This window comes from Ranitomeya variabilis, chromosome 1, assembly GCF_051348905.1.
Source record: "Ranitomeya variabilis isolate aRanVar5 chromosome 1, aRanVar5.hap1, whole genome shotgun sequence".
Lineage (NCBI taxonomy): Eukaryota > Metazoa > Chordata > Amphibia > Anura > Dendrobatidae > Ranitomeya > Ranitomeya variabilis.
Genome location: NC_135232.1, coordinates 5,668,238 through 5,682,504, shown reverse-complemented (window position 1 = coordinate 5,682,504; position 14,267 = coordinate 5,668,238). Strand labels below are relative to the sequence as shown.

The 14,267-nt window shown below is 47.8% G+C and overlaps 1 protein-coding gene across 6 annotated transcripts in view; it reads right to left on the bottom strand.

The window, feature by feature from the left end:
- Positions 1 to 14,267, bottom strand: part of TLN1 (talin 1) — a 197,409-nt gene that overhangs the window by 17,976 nt on the left and 165,166 nt on the right. For all 6 annotated transcript variants that reach the window (XR_013220935.1, XR_013220936.1, XM_077281283.1 and 3 more), the window contains 7 exons: positions 9,446 to 9,539; positions 5,047 to 5,136; positions 2,239 to 2,361; positions 1,429 to 1,572; positions 1,192 to 1,353; positions 969 to 1,109; positions 709 to 890 (listed from right to left, as the gene is read on the bottom strand). Coding sequence is in view for 4 of the 6 variants with exons in the window: in XM_077281283.1 (XP_077137398.1) it covers positions 709 to 890; positions 969 to 1,109; positions 1,192 to 1,353; positions 1,429 to 1,572; positions 2,239 to 2,361; positions 5,047 to 5,136; positions 9,446 to 9,539 (936 nt within the window). In the remaining 2 variants the exon portion in view is untranslated. The remainder of the gene's footprint in view (positions 1 to 708; positions 891 to 968; positions 1,110 to 1,191; positions 1,354 to 1,428; positions 1,573 to 2,238; positions 2,362 to 5,046; positions 5,137 to 9,445; positions 9,540 to 14,267) is intronic.

Here is a 14,267-nt window from a genome sequence, read left to right as displayed (position 1 = left end):
CTGCTTCTCCTGCGGATCCTCCTACCACTCCTCCGCTTTCTCCTGCAGCTCCACGCCCTCCTGCCGATGCTCCCCTGCCTATCCCCTCACCGCCACACAGCAGCTGCTTCTCCTGCGGATCCCTCCTACCACTCCTCTGCTTTCTGCTTCTCCTGCAGCTCCACGCCCTCCTGCCGATGCTCCCCTGCCTATCCCCTCACCGCCACACAGCAGCTGCTTCTCCTGCGGATCCTCCTACCACTCCTCTGCTTTCTGCTTCTCCTGCAGCTCCACGCCCTCCTGCCGATGCTCCCCTGCCTATCCCCTCACCGCCACACAGCAGCTGCTTCTCCTGCGGATCCTCCTACCACTCCTCCGCTTTCTCCTGCAGCTCCACGCCCTCCTGCCGATGCTCCCCTGCCTATCCCCTCACCGCCACACAGCAGCTGCTTCTCCTCCTGCTGATCCTCCTACCACTCCTCTGCTTTCTCCTGCAGCTCTACTGCCTATCCCCTCACCACCACACAGCAGCTGCTTCTCCTGCGGATCCTCCTACCACTCCTCCGCTTTCTGCTTCTCCCACAGCCCCACCCCCTCCTGCCGATGCTCCCCCTGCCTATCCCTTCACCGCCACAGCAGAATCTTCTCCTGCGGATCCTCCCATCGCTTCGTCACCTGCTGCTCCTCCTCCCATGCAGATCTCCCGCCACGCCAGTCCTGACCACTCACCTCATGTTAGTAATCAGCTTCTTGATGGAGTCGGACACGGTACGGGAGTGTCCGGCCAGTACCGACCACTGCGGGGGGTCCTTAGGGTTGGCAGCCAGCGAGCGTGCCGTCTGGATGAGGCCGGAGGAGCTTTCCAGCATGGTCTTTGCTGAGCTGATGATCGGCTCCATTGCGTGGAGACCCTGAAACACAGAATAAGAGTGAGATGAATACAACAGGGCGAGCGGAAGATGCTGCTCTCCATGGCTCCATGTGCCCACCTCTGGGGAGATCTGTGCCGGCACACTGGCAAACTCTGGATTAGAGGCGAAGGCAGTTAGGTTCTCCACGGCCTGGATTAGGGGCACAGTGGCATCACGGCATTTCACCCGATTCTCATTATTAAATGCTCCGTCCAAGGCCTGAAACAAAAGAGGTGATACTGATCTGCTCTGCGCCAACCAGGCTCTGCCCACACAGGGTATATATCCACTGTGACCACACCTTGATGGTCTTCACTAGGTTGGCAGTGCTATTCGCCACCTCTTTGGCTGACTGCACAAACTGCCTCTTGGCCACAGGATTGGAAGTGTGCGTGGATGCCAGACGGCAAGCATTGCACAGGGCAGATGTGTGTTTGGCCACGATGGTGGCAGCTGACAGCACCTATGGAAGAAAAACATAACATATGAGAGCACCATGGGGGCATCAGGTGCGCTCCTCACCACCCCAGCTACCCACCTGTGACTGCGTGCAGGCTGGATCTCCCAGGTTCTGGCACGCCATCTGGATAGCCTGATTGGCCCGAGCAAACTGAGTGGGATCCACCAAACCCTGCTGACCTGCACGGCTGCTGGGATCCGACACCCCAACAAGGTAGGCGGCCTGAGTGCGAGAACAGGCATGGACTAGTAATGCACCCACCAGGCACCTGAGCAGCGGCCTCCGAGACACCACACATTCAGACTACGTACCTGAGCGGCAGCCTCAGACACACCACACATCTCAACTAAATATCTGACCATGCCGTCAGTCTTATCACACATTCTGCCCACATAATTGAGTGGCGACTTCAGACACACCACAGTTTCCAACCACGTATCTGACCACAGCCTCAGTCACACCACACATCCCATCCATGTACCCAAGTTGCCATGCTCATGCCACAAATCCTTAACATCTTACCAGGTATATGACCACCTTAGACAAACCACACATCCTGACCACAGCTCAGACACACCACATATCCCGACCATGGCTCAGACACCACACATTGTGACCCAATACCTGACCATGTCCTCAATCATATCACATCCTTGGCCTCAGACACATCCAGACCACGTACCTTAGCGGCAGCCTTAGTCAGGCTACGCATCCCAATCACGTAACTGACCACAGCCGGAGACACACATCACATCCCCACCACACACCTAACCAAGGCCTGTGTCACACCACACAATGGAATCAATTACTTGGGCCACGACCTCTCATGCCACATATTCCGACCATGTGTCGGAGCTGCATCAGTCACACCACATTCTGACCACGTACCTGAGCCGCGGCTTCAGTTAGACCACATAGGGCTTTTGAGGCGATGCCGACAGAGTCCCCAAACTCAGGTAGGTTACTGGTTTTGGCGTGCTGAGAAATTCCGGCCATCGATTCACCCAGAACCTGAGAAGATAAACAGAATTGTCACAGACGCAAATGTACACACGGTGACAAAGACTGTGGTACGTGGACCCCTGGGGTGCTATGGCTGTGATATGTGATCTCCTGGGGGTGCGATGGCTGTGATATGTGATCTCCTGGGGGTGCGATGGCTGTGATAAGGGAACTCCCGGGGGTGCTATGGCTGTGGTACGTGATCTCCTGGGGGTGCTATGGCTGTGATACGTGATCTCCTGGGGGTGTTATGGCTGTGGTACGTGATCTCCTGGGGGTGCGATGGCTGTGATAAGGGAACTCCTGGGGGTGCGATGGCTGTGATATGTGATCTCCTGGGGGTGCTATGGCTGTGGTACGTGATCTCCTGGGGGTGCTATGGCTGTGATACGTGATCTTCTGGGGGTGTTATGGCTGTGATAAGTGACCTCCCGGGGGTGCCACGGCTGTGATAGGTGATCTCCTGGGGGTGCTATGGCTGTGGTACGTGATCTCCTGGGGGTGCTATGGCTGTGATAGGTGATCTCCTGGGGGTGCTATGGCTGTGATAAGTGACCTCCCGGGGGTGCTATGGCTGTGATAGGTGATCTCCTGGGGGTGCTATGGCTGTGATAGGTGATCTCCTGGGGGTGCCACGGCTGTGATAGGTGATCTCCTGGGGGTGCCACGGCTGTGATAGGTGATCTCCTGGGGGTGCCACGGCTGTGATAGGTGATCTCCTGGGGGTGCTATGGCTGTGATATGTGATCTCCTGGGGGTGCCACGGCTGTGATAGGTGATCTCCTGGGGGTGCTATGGCTGTGGTACGTGATCTCCTGGGGGTGCTATGGCTGTGATAGGTGATCTCCTGGGGGGCTATGGCTGTGATAAGTGACCTCCCGGGGGTGCCATGGCTGTGAGACTTAATAGCTGTCTACAAATATCTCAAGGGCTGTCACATTGTAGAAGGATCATCTTTATTCTCATTTACTAGACTAGAAGCAATGGGATGAAACTGAATGGAAGGAGACACAGATTAGATATTAGAAAAAACTATTTGACAGTGAGGGTGATCAATGAGTGGAACAGGCTGCCAACGAGAGGTGGTGAGTTCTCCTTCAATGGAAGTCTTCAAACAGAGGCTGGACAGACATCTGGGATGATTTATTGAATCCTGCTTTGAGCAGGGGGTTGGACCAGATGACCCAGGAGGCCCCTTCCAATTCTACCATTCTATGATTCCCGAGGGTGCTATGGCTGTGATACGTGAACTCCAGGGGGGCTGTGGTGAAATATCTATATATCTATATGTGTGCAGTGAACTATGTATAGGTTTATTGGGTGACTTGTAATAATTTAACATCTGTCCTGAAGGCTGCAGGTCTCACCCAGGTGTTAATATGTATTATCATGAGACAGCAGACTTCTGTCTCCAATCTCACCAGGGGGCCTAGCTAGGACCAGGAAAGAGAGGAACCGCTTCACACCTACGACTCTTTGGAAGAGAGATGTCAATTACAGTCTGACACTATCTATCTGTGGGAAGCTTTAAACAAAGAATCTCAGAGAAAATTATATATTCATTGGGGGCGCGGCCGTGGACCAATCTAAAACAAGCAATTAGAATATCAACTTGAGGGGCTGGTCTAGAAATCTGACCTCCAGGGTGACTATAAATTAGGCCTGTATACATTCAAAATTGTTCACATGTGAGGACAGCCTGGGAAGCTGATGTGTTCCAGTCCATATTCACACCCCCCCCCCCCCCAGGGAGCAGAAACAGACCACAAAGTTAGCTATTTTCTGTAAGTTTTCTCCTGTTTATCTTATGCTGTTTTGCATACCTGTATGTCTTTTTATTACCATATTTTTATATATTTTTCCTTACTGTAAGCACTGTGCTTTTTGTATTAAAGCATAAAACTTTAACAAGTTGAACCTTGAATGTTCTAAAAGAATCCATAGCCGAAGGTGTGTGAGCCTTATGAGTGGTAGACAGTATTAGTAATATATCCATATATCCAGGACTCATTGCCCGTGTGTGCGGTGAGTGGTGGCAGCGTGTATTCGATGAGTAGTGGCAGCGTGTATGAGCGGGTGTGTGGCCTGGGTCGGTGTGTGATTTATGCTCCCATCACAGCAAAGGACAGAGGTTGAATGCTGGACTGATAGCGGGGAGATAGATTAACCCTTGCAGGCACAACCCAAGTCACGTGCTGAGAGCGGATGAATTAGTGACAGCACGGAGGGATCCGTGACATATAAGTGAACTCCGGGGGGTGCTATGGCTGTGATACGGTAACTCCAGGGGGGCTATGGCTGTGGTACGTGATGTCCAGGGGGTGCTACAGCTGTGGTGTGTGAACTCCCAGTGGGATACGGCTGTGTATATGAACGCCTGAGGAGCGATGGCTGTGTAAGAGGACCCCTTGGGAGCAATGGCTGTGGAGAGTGGAACCCCACTGAGAGATGGCTGTGTATGTGGACCTCCAGGGAGAGATGCCTGTGTACGTGGACCCCCTGAGAGAGATGGCTGTGTACATGAACCTCCTGGGAGCAATGGCTGTGGAGCGTGGACCCCCAGGGAGAGATGCCTGTGTACGTGGACCCCCTGGGAGAGATGGCTGTGTACATGAACCTCCTGGGAGCAATGGCTGTGGAGCGTGGACCCCCAGGGAGAGATGCCTGTGTATGTGGACCTTCATTATAAATTACCTTGGAATTTTCCATGACACTGTCCAGGCAGTGGAAGTAGGACTGGTCGTTCACAGGCTCTGTAGGGTTCTGCAGCAGCTCTCGTACCGTCTGTAACAGAAAGTGATGTTAGTAGTTGTGGTTCTCCCTGCAAATAACATGATCAAGGTTGTCAGGTGCCTGGGTTCAAACCCCTGAGCCTGTGCTTTGTGGTCGGCTTCCCTGTCCACCAAGCACAGCAGATTCACCTTTTCTCCGGGTGCTTAGTTTCTGTTTCCCCGGCAGCAGGTTTTTCAGGGTACCAGGTGTTTTCATTTACTCATTTCTCTGCCCTATCACCTTTCAGGTGCGGCTTTATATACTTTCCCTCTGCTGGTATTTTTTCCTGGTGATAGTGTCTTTTTGACATCCAGCCATACTACTGTAGTTTAGGCCTCCTGTCAGTGAAAGTTCAGCTAGGGTTTATCTCCTTGCAGTTTATGTTCTTCTACACCTATCTTCTGTTTCTTTTTAGGAAGTAGGTGATGTATTTTATAACAGTATATACTAAATCCTTTATTTTGTATTCCGTGGTTTGCTTTATGCCCTCTGGAACCTTTTCTCTTTCAGCACACTTTCCCTTCTGTAGGTAATTTGCACTCTGCTTTGTCTTCCGGGACTTTAGGAGGAACGTGAAGCGCTCAACGACCTTTCAAGCAGCATACGTCTGAGTTGCCCTTGTCTAGTCTGTGGTTACGGCTATCTCAGCTCAAGCAGGAGCCACTAGGGACTGCGGGGTCAGGATCTCTACTCTGTACAGGAACAGTTACAGTCTTTAGGGTGTTACCTTGGTCTCCGAGTGAGTTACTAGCCATCATGGACGCTGTAGACACCCTGACCACATAATTGTGGTCCTGGTCTTTGCAGGTGGCAGACATCAAGCGGTAACAACCGCATGTATTATCCTCTGATACGCAGGTTCTACTCCACCCAAAAGTCTTTGGAGCACAAGGTGAATTTACCAGATTGCTTCAACGTGGACCGAAGTAAGTTTTCCCATATATGTTGTTTTTTCGTCTCCATACTGCCTCATCCGGAAGAGTCAAAGCAAGGGGCATAAAACCTTATATGTGTTCACTAAGGTGATGAAGTGCATGACTCTGTTGGCCGGACATCCTGGTCCCCTGCAGCCTGCAGAGCTGTTTCAGGTCCTTTTGGTGGCAGAGTGCTTGAAAGGATGTGTATCTGTATGTTCGTAAGTGCAGAGTTTTTGCCAGGTCCAAAGCCTCTCGCCAGGCATCAGCAGGTTTCTTTTGCCTAACAGCTTGGACTCATTTGTCCATGGATTTCCTCACGGATTTGCCCAATACTGGTGGCAATACTATAACATGGGTGTTGGTGGACCGTTTCTGCAAGATGGTTCCTCTAATAAAATTGCCTATGGCTAAGAGTTTACCTACTGTCTTTATCTCTCTCGTCGTTATGTTACAGCGGGGAAAACAAGTATCTGATACACTGCCGATTTTGCAAGTTTTCCCACCTACAGAGAATGGAGAGGTCTGTAATTTTTATCGTAGCTACACTTTACCTGTGAGAAGACAGAATCTTTAACAAAATCCAAATCACATTGAAGGTTTTTTTTTTTTGCATAATTAATTTGCATTTTATTGCGTGAAATAAGTATTTGATACAATAGAAAATCAGAACTTAATATTTGGTGCAGAAACCTTGTAATTACAGAGGTCAGACGTTTCCTGTAGTTCTTGACCAGGTTTGCACACACTGCAGTAGATTTTGGTCCCCTCCTCCATACAGATCTGCTCCAGATCTTTCAGGTTTTGGGGCTGTCGCTGGGCACCATAGAGTTTCAGCTCCTCCAAAGATTTCTATTGGGTTCAGGTCTGGAGACTGGCTAGGCCACTCCAGGACCTTGAAATGCGTCTTACGGAGCCACTGCTTAGTTGCCCTGGCTGTGTGTTTTGGGTCATTGTCATGCTGGAAGACCCAGCCACGGCCTATCTTCAATGCTCTTACTGATGGAAGGAGGCTGTTGCCCAAAATCTCAAGATACATGACCCCATCCATCCTCCCTTCAATACGCTGCAGTCGTCCGTTCTCCGCAGACATCCGGTTTTACAGAATAACATCCCCAAAGTATGAGATTCCCCCACTATGCTTCACAGTTGGGACAGTGTTCTTGGGGTTGTACTCATCCTTCTTCCAACCAAACAAGGTGAGTGGAGTTGAGACCAAAATAAAACTTTTTGGTATCATCTGACCACATGACCTTTTCCCATGCCTCCTCTGGATCATCCAGATGGTTGTTAGCGAACTTCAAAACAGTCCTGGACATGTTCTTGTGTCAACAGGGTGACGTTGTGTGCCCTGCAGGATTTTAATCCATGATGGCGTAGTGTGTTACTAACGGTAATGTTTGAGACTGTGGCCCCAGCTCTCTTCAGGGCATTGACCAGGTCCTCCTGTGTAGTTCTTGGCTGATTCCTGACCTTTCTCAGAATCATCCTTACCCAACAAGGCTAGACCTTGCATGGAGCCCCAGACCGAGGAAGATTGACAGTCATCTTGTGTTTCTTCCACTTTCTAATAATTGCTCCAACAGTTGTTGCCTGTTGTCCTGTAGCCCATCACAGCCTTGTGCAGGTGTACAATTTAGTCCCTGGTGTCCTTATTCAACTCTTTGGTCTTGGCCATGGTGGAGAGGTTGGAGTGTAATTGTGTGGACAGGTGTCTTTTATACAGGTAACGAGGTCAAACAGGTGCAATTAATCCAGGTAATGAGTGCAGAGTAGGAGGCTTCTTATAGATAAACTAACAGGTCTGTGAGAGGCAGAGTTTTTATTTTTAGATTCTGTCTTTCACAGATGAAGTGTACCTACGATAACATTTACAGACCCTCCATTGTTTGTAAGTGGGAAAACTAAAAAATCAGCAGATCATCAGATACTTCTTGTCCCCACTGTCCATGGTGTTCCTAAAGACATTATTTCCTATAGAGGGGTTCCGTTCATGGCTAGCTTTTGTCATTGATTTTGCTCAAGCTTAGGACTCAAGCTTTTGTTCCCCTAGGACTAATCGTCAGACAGAGAATGAGCCAAGAATTAGAACAATATTTAAGATATTTGGTTTCATCTAATTATGAGGATGGGTAGGATTTTCCTCCGTTGGCGGAGATCGCACTCAATAACCGCACCTCTACTGCCACAGATACCTCGCCTTTTTTTGTTGTGGGGGTTTTCATTGTTTTTGGTAATTTTTATGGTTTACAGTCTGTGGTCCTAGAAGAGGAAAGATATTCTTCATGTCTGATTACGGTCTAGAGAGAAGTTAAAAAAGGTTTTCTGATAACTTGCAATCAGAGCTAGAGAACCGCGAGCTGCAGACATAGGTGGGACAGTGTTTAAGGTGGAGGATTCTGTTTGGCTATACTCAAAACATCTTTGTCTTAAGTTCTGCCAAGGAAATTGCTCCTACATTTGTTGGTCCATATAAGATAACTAAGATCATTAATCCTGTGACACTGAAGCTCCTACTCCCGGTTGCGTGGGTTGAGGGGATGCCTGGTCCTCAGGACTTCACAGCGGTTGACTTGGAAGAGAACAAGGAGAACGTTGTGGAAGGAGTTTTGGGTTCCTGGCGAGTCAGACATGGACTGCAATAGCTCGTTAAATGGATGAGCTTCGGTACGGAGGATAATTCTTGGGTTGAAGTGGAATATTTGCACTTGGATCGCCTAGTGAGGGTGTTTTGTCAGAGGTTGGGGATCTCAGTGGCCTCTTGTAGAACGAGGGTAATGTCAGAAGTCTGCGTTCTACCTGTGTTTGTGGTCGGTGTTTCTGCCAAGAACAGCAGATTCCCCTTTTCTCCGGGTGCATAGTTTCTGTTATCTCTGCTGCAGTCTATTCAGGGTACAAGGTGTTTTCATTTACTCATTTCTTGGCCCCATCACCTTTCGGGTGCGGCTTTATATACTTTCCCCCTGCTGGTAATAATCTCTTTTTGATGTAAAGTCATACTGCTGTGTCTTCCTAAGAAGTAGGCGGTTTACTTTCTAACAGTCCATACTAAATCCTTTATCTTGTATTCCGTGGTTTGCTTTATGCCCTCCGGAACCTTTTCTCTTTCAGCACACTTTCCCTTCTGTAGGTAATTTGCACTCTGCTCCAGGTCTTTAGGAGAAACGAGAAGCGCTCGAAGGCCTTTCATGCAGCATAGGTCGGATTGCCATCATCTGGCCCTAGCCACAGACTCTCTGAGCTCACGCCGTTACCACTGGGGACTGCGGGGTCAGGAGCTCTAGTCTGTACAGGGACCATCAGAGTCGGCTGCAGTCTTTACAGTGTTATCTCTGCCCTCGAGTGCGTCACTATACTATTATAACGTAGGGTTTTCACCGCAGATAACAACAGCTGTAAGTAGTTACCTCCAGCTCCCGCAGGGCGTTGTCACACTCCTTCTGGCCCGGCGCCTGCTGCGTGCACACGGTGATCAGCTGATTGATGCTGTCAGTCACTGCCCTGAGGAGACACCAGAGTCATATACACAGGGTGAAGGGAGAAGCACGCTGGGCGGCACTACGGTATATACAGCTATACTCCATCCACACAGAGGCAGCACTGTGCTATATACAGTTATACTCCAGCCACACAGAGGCAGCACTATGCTATATACGGTTATACTCCACCCACACCATGGCGGCTCTGTGCTATATACGGTTATACTCCATCCACACAGAGGCAGCACTATGCTATATACAGTTATACTCCAGCCACACAGAGGCAGCACTATGCTATATACAGTTATACTCCAGCCACACAGAGGCAGCACTGTGCTATATACAGTTATACTCCAGCCACACAGAGGCAGCACTATGCTATATAAGGTTATACTCCACCCACACCATGGCGGCTCTGTGCTATATACGGTTATACTCCATCCACACAGAGGCAGCACTGTGCTATATACTGTTATACTCCAGCCACACAGAGGCAGCACTATGCTATATACGGTTATACTCCACCCACACCATGGCGGCTCTGTGCTATATACGGTTATACTCCATCCACACAGAGGCAGCACTATGCTATATACAGTTATACTCCAGCCACACCATGGCGGCTCTGTGCTATATACTGTTATACTCCATCCACACAGAGGCAGCACTGTGCTATATACAGTTATACTCCAGCCACACAGAGGCAGCACTATGCTATATACGGTTATACTCCACCCACACCATGGCGGCTCTGTGCTATATACGGTTATACTCCATCCACACAGAGGCAGCACTATGCTATATACAGTTATACTCCAGCCACACAATGGCGGCTCTGTGCTATATACTGTTATACTCCATCCACACAGAGGCAGCACTATGCTATATACAGTTATACTCCAGCCACACAGAGGCAGCACTATGCTATATACGGTTATACTCCACCCACACCATGGCAGATCTGTGCTATATACAGTTATATGAAAAGGTTTGGGCACCCCTATTAATCTTAAGCTTAATGTTTTATAAAAAATTTTTTTTTGCAACAGCTATTTCAGTTTCATATATCTAATAACTGTTGGACACAGTAATGTTTCTGCCTTGTAATGAGGTTTATTGTACTAACAGAAAATGTGCAATCTGCATTCAAACAATATTTGACAGGTGCATAAGTATGGGCACCCTTATCATTTTCTTGTTTTAAATACTCCTACCTACTTTTTACTGACTTACTAAAGCACTTTTTTTGGTTTTGTAACCTCACTGAGCTTTGAACTTCATAGCCAGGTGTGTGCAATCATGAGAAAAGCTACTTAAAGTGGCCACTTGCAAGTTGTTCTCCTGTTTGAATCTCCTCTGAAGAGTGGCATCATGAGCTCCTCAAAACAACTGTCAAATGATCTGAAAACAAAGATTATTCAACATAGTTGTTCAGGGGAAGGATACAAAAAGCTGTCTCAGAGATTTAACCTGTCAATCTCCACTGTGAGGAACATAGTAAGGAAATGGAAGAACACAGGTACAGTTCTTGTTAAGGCCAGAAGTGGCAGGCCAAGAAAAACATCAGAAAGGCAGAGAAGAATGGTGAGATCAGTCAAGGACAATCCTCAGACCACCTCCAGAGAGCTGCAGCATCAACTTGCTGCAGATGGTGTCACTGTGCATCGGTCAACTATACAACGCACTTTGCACAAGGAGAAGCTGTATGGGAGAGTGATGCGAAAGAAGCCATTTCTGCAAGCACGCCACAAACAGCGTCGGCTGAGGTATGCAAAAGCACATTTGGAGAAGCCAATTTCTTTTTGGAAGAAGGTCCTGTGGACTGATGAAACCAAGATTGAGTTGTTTGGTCATACAAAAAAGCGTTATGCATGGCGGCAAAAAAACAGCATTCCAAGAAAAACACTTGCTACCCACAGTAAAATTTGGTGGAGGTTCCATCATGCTTTGGGGCTGTGTGGCCAATGCCGGCACCGGGAATCTTGTTAAAGTTGAGGGACACATGGATTCCTCTCAGTATCAGCAGATTCTTGACAATAATGTTCATGAATCAGTGATAAAGTTGAAGTTACGCAGGGGATGGATCTTTCAGCAAGACAATGATCCAAAACACCGTTCCAAATCTACTCAGGCATTCATGCAGAGGAACAATTACACTGTTCTGGAATGGCCATCCCAGTCCCCAGACCTGAATATCATTGAACATCTGTGGGATCATTTGAAGAGGGCTGTCCATGCTCGGCGACCATCAAACTTAACTGAACTGGAATTGTTTTGTAAAGAGGAATGGTCAAAAATACCTTCATCCAGGAACTCATTAAAAGCTACAGGAAGCGACTAGAGGCTGTTATTTTTGCAAAAGGAGGATCTACTAAATATTAATGTCACTTTTCTGGTGAGGTGCCCATACTTATGCACCTGTCAAATTTTGTTTGAATGCAGATTGCACATTTTCTGTTAGTACAATAAACCTCATTTCAAGGCAGAAACATTACTGTGTCCAACAGTTATTAGATATATGAAACTGAAATAGCTGTTGCAAAAAAACTGTTTTTATAAAAAATTAAGCTTAAGATTAATAGGGGTGGCCAAACTTTTTCATATAACTGTACGGTTATACTCCAGCCACACAGAGGCAGCACTATGCTATATACGGTTATATCCCACTTACACAAAGGCCACACTACGCTAGACAGTTATCCACCCACACCATGGCAGCACTGTGCTATATACTGGTATACTCCACCCAAACTGTGGTGGCACTGCGCTAGATACCATTATACTCCACCCACAAAGGGCGGCACTGCACTACATACTATCATATTCTGCTTACACAGAGGCGGAACTATGCTCCACCCACACCAGGGCGGCACTCTGTTATATATCGTTATACTCCACCCACACAGAGACAGCACAGAGCTATATACTGTTATACTCCACCCACACCATGTAAGCACTGAGCCATATATCATTATACTCCATCCACACCAAGGCAGCACTCTGCTATATATCGTTATACTCCACCCACACAGAGACAGCACAGAGCTATATACTGTTATACTCCACCCACACCATGTAAGCACTGAGCCATATATCGTTATACTCCATCCACACCACGGCAGCACTCTGCTATATATCGTTATACTCCACCCACACAGAGACAGGACAGAGCTATATACTGTTATACTCCACCCACACCATGTAAGCACTGAGCCATATATCGTTATACTCCATCCACACCAAGGCAGCACTCTTCTATATATCGTTATACTCCACCCACACAGAGACAGCACAGAGCTATATACTGTTATACTCCACCCACACCATGTAAGCACTGTGCCATATATCGTTATACTCCACCCACACCAAGGCGGCACGACACGATATAATGTAAAACTCCACGCACACAGAGGCCTCACTACACTTGCTATATACCGTTATACTCCACCCACACCATGGCGGCACTACACTATATACCATTCCACTCCACTCTCTCAGAGGCAGCACTACGCTATGTACCATTATACTCCACTCACACAAAGGTGGCACTACGCTATACACCATATATTCCACCCACACTGCAGCGGCATTGCACTATATACCATTATACTCCACCCACACAGAGGCAGCACTATGCTATATACCGTTATATTCCCCTCACACCGAGGCGGCACTACACTATATACCATTAAACTCCACCCTCACTGAGGCGGCACTACACTACATACTGTTATACTCAGTGTAGTGAAATATGTATAAATATGTATGTGTGCAGTGAACTATGTATAGGTTTATTGTGTGACTAGTAATAATTGAACATCTGTCCTGAAGGCTGCAGGTCTCACCCAGGAGTTAATATGTATTTTCCTGAGACAGTAGACTTCTGTCTCCAAATCTCACCAGGGGGTCATGCTGGGAACCAAGAATAAAGGGAACATTTGACACCTCCTAGCTCTTTGAAGAGAGATGTCAATTACAGCCTGACACTATCTGTGGGAAGCTTTACACAAAGAATCTCGGAGAAAATAATATATTCATTGGAGGCGTAGCCGTGGTCCAATCAAAAAACAATTAGAATATCAACTTGAGGGGCTGGTCTAGAAATCTGACCTCCAAGGTGACTCTATAAATTTGGCTTGTATACATTCAAAATTGTTCACATGTGAGGGCAGCCTGGGAAGCTGATGTGATCCAGTCTATATTCATCCTACCCTCCGGGAGCAGAAGCAGACTACAAGTTAACTATTTCTGTACGTTTTCTCCTGTTTATTTTATACTGTTTTGCATAGCTGTATCTTTTTATTACCATATTTTTTATACCTTTTCTTTACTGTAAGCACTGAACCTTTTTGTATTAAAGCATAAAACTTTAACAGTTGAACCTTGTATGTTCTAAAGAATCCATAGCCTTAAACTGTATGAGTATGAGTGCATGGATGAATGCTGTATTGTATGAGTGGTAGACAGAATTTGTAATATTTCCGGGACTCATCGCCCGTGTATTCGGTGAGTGGTGGCAGCGTGTATGAGCGGGTGTGTGGCCTGGGTCGGTGTGTGATTTATGCTCCCATTACAGCATAGGACAGAGGTTGAATGCTGGACAGAGAGGGGAGATAGATCAACCCTTGCAGGTGCAACCCCAAGTCATGTGCTGAGAGCAGACATGTGACGAATTAGTGGCAGCATGGAGGGGGATCCGTGACGCTCAGCCAACATCAAGGCGGCACTACGCTATATACCATTATACGCC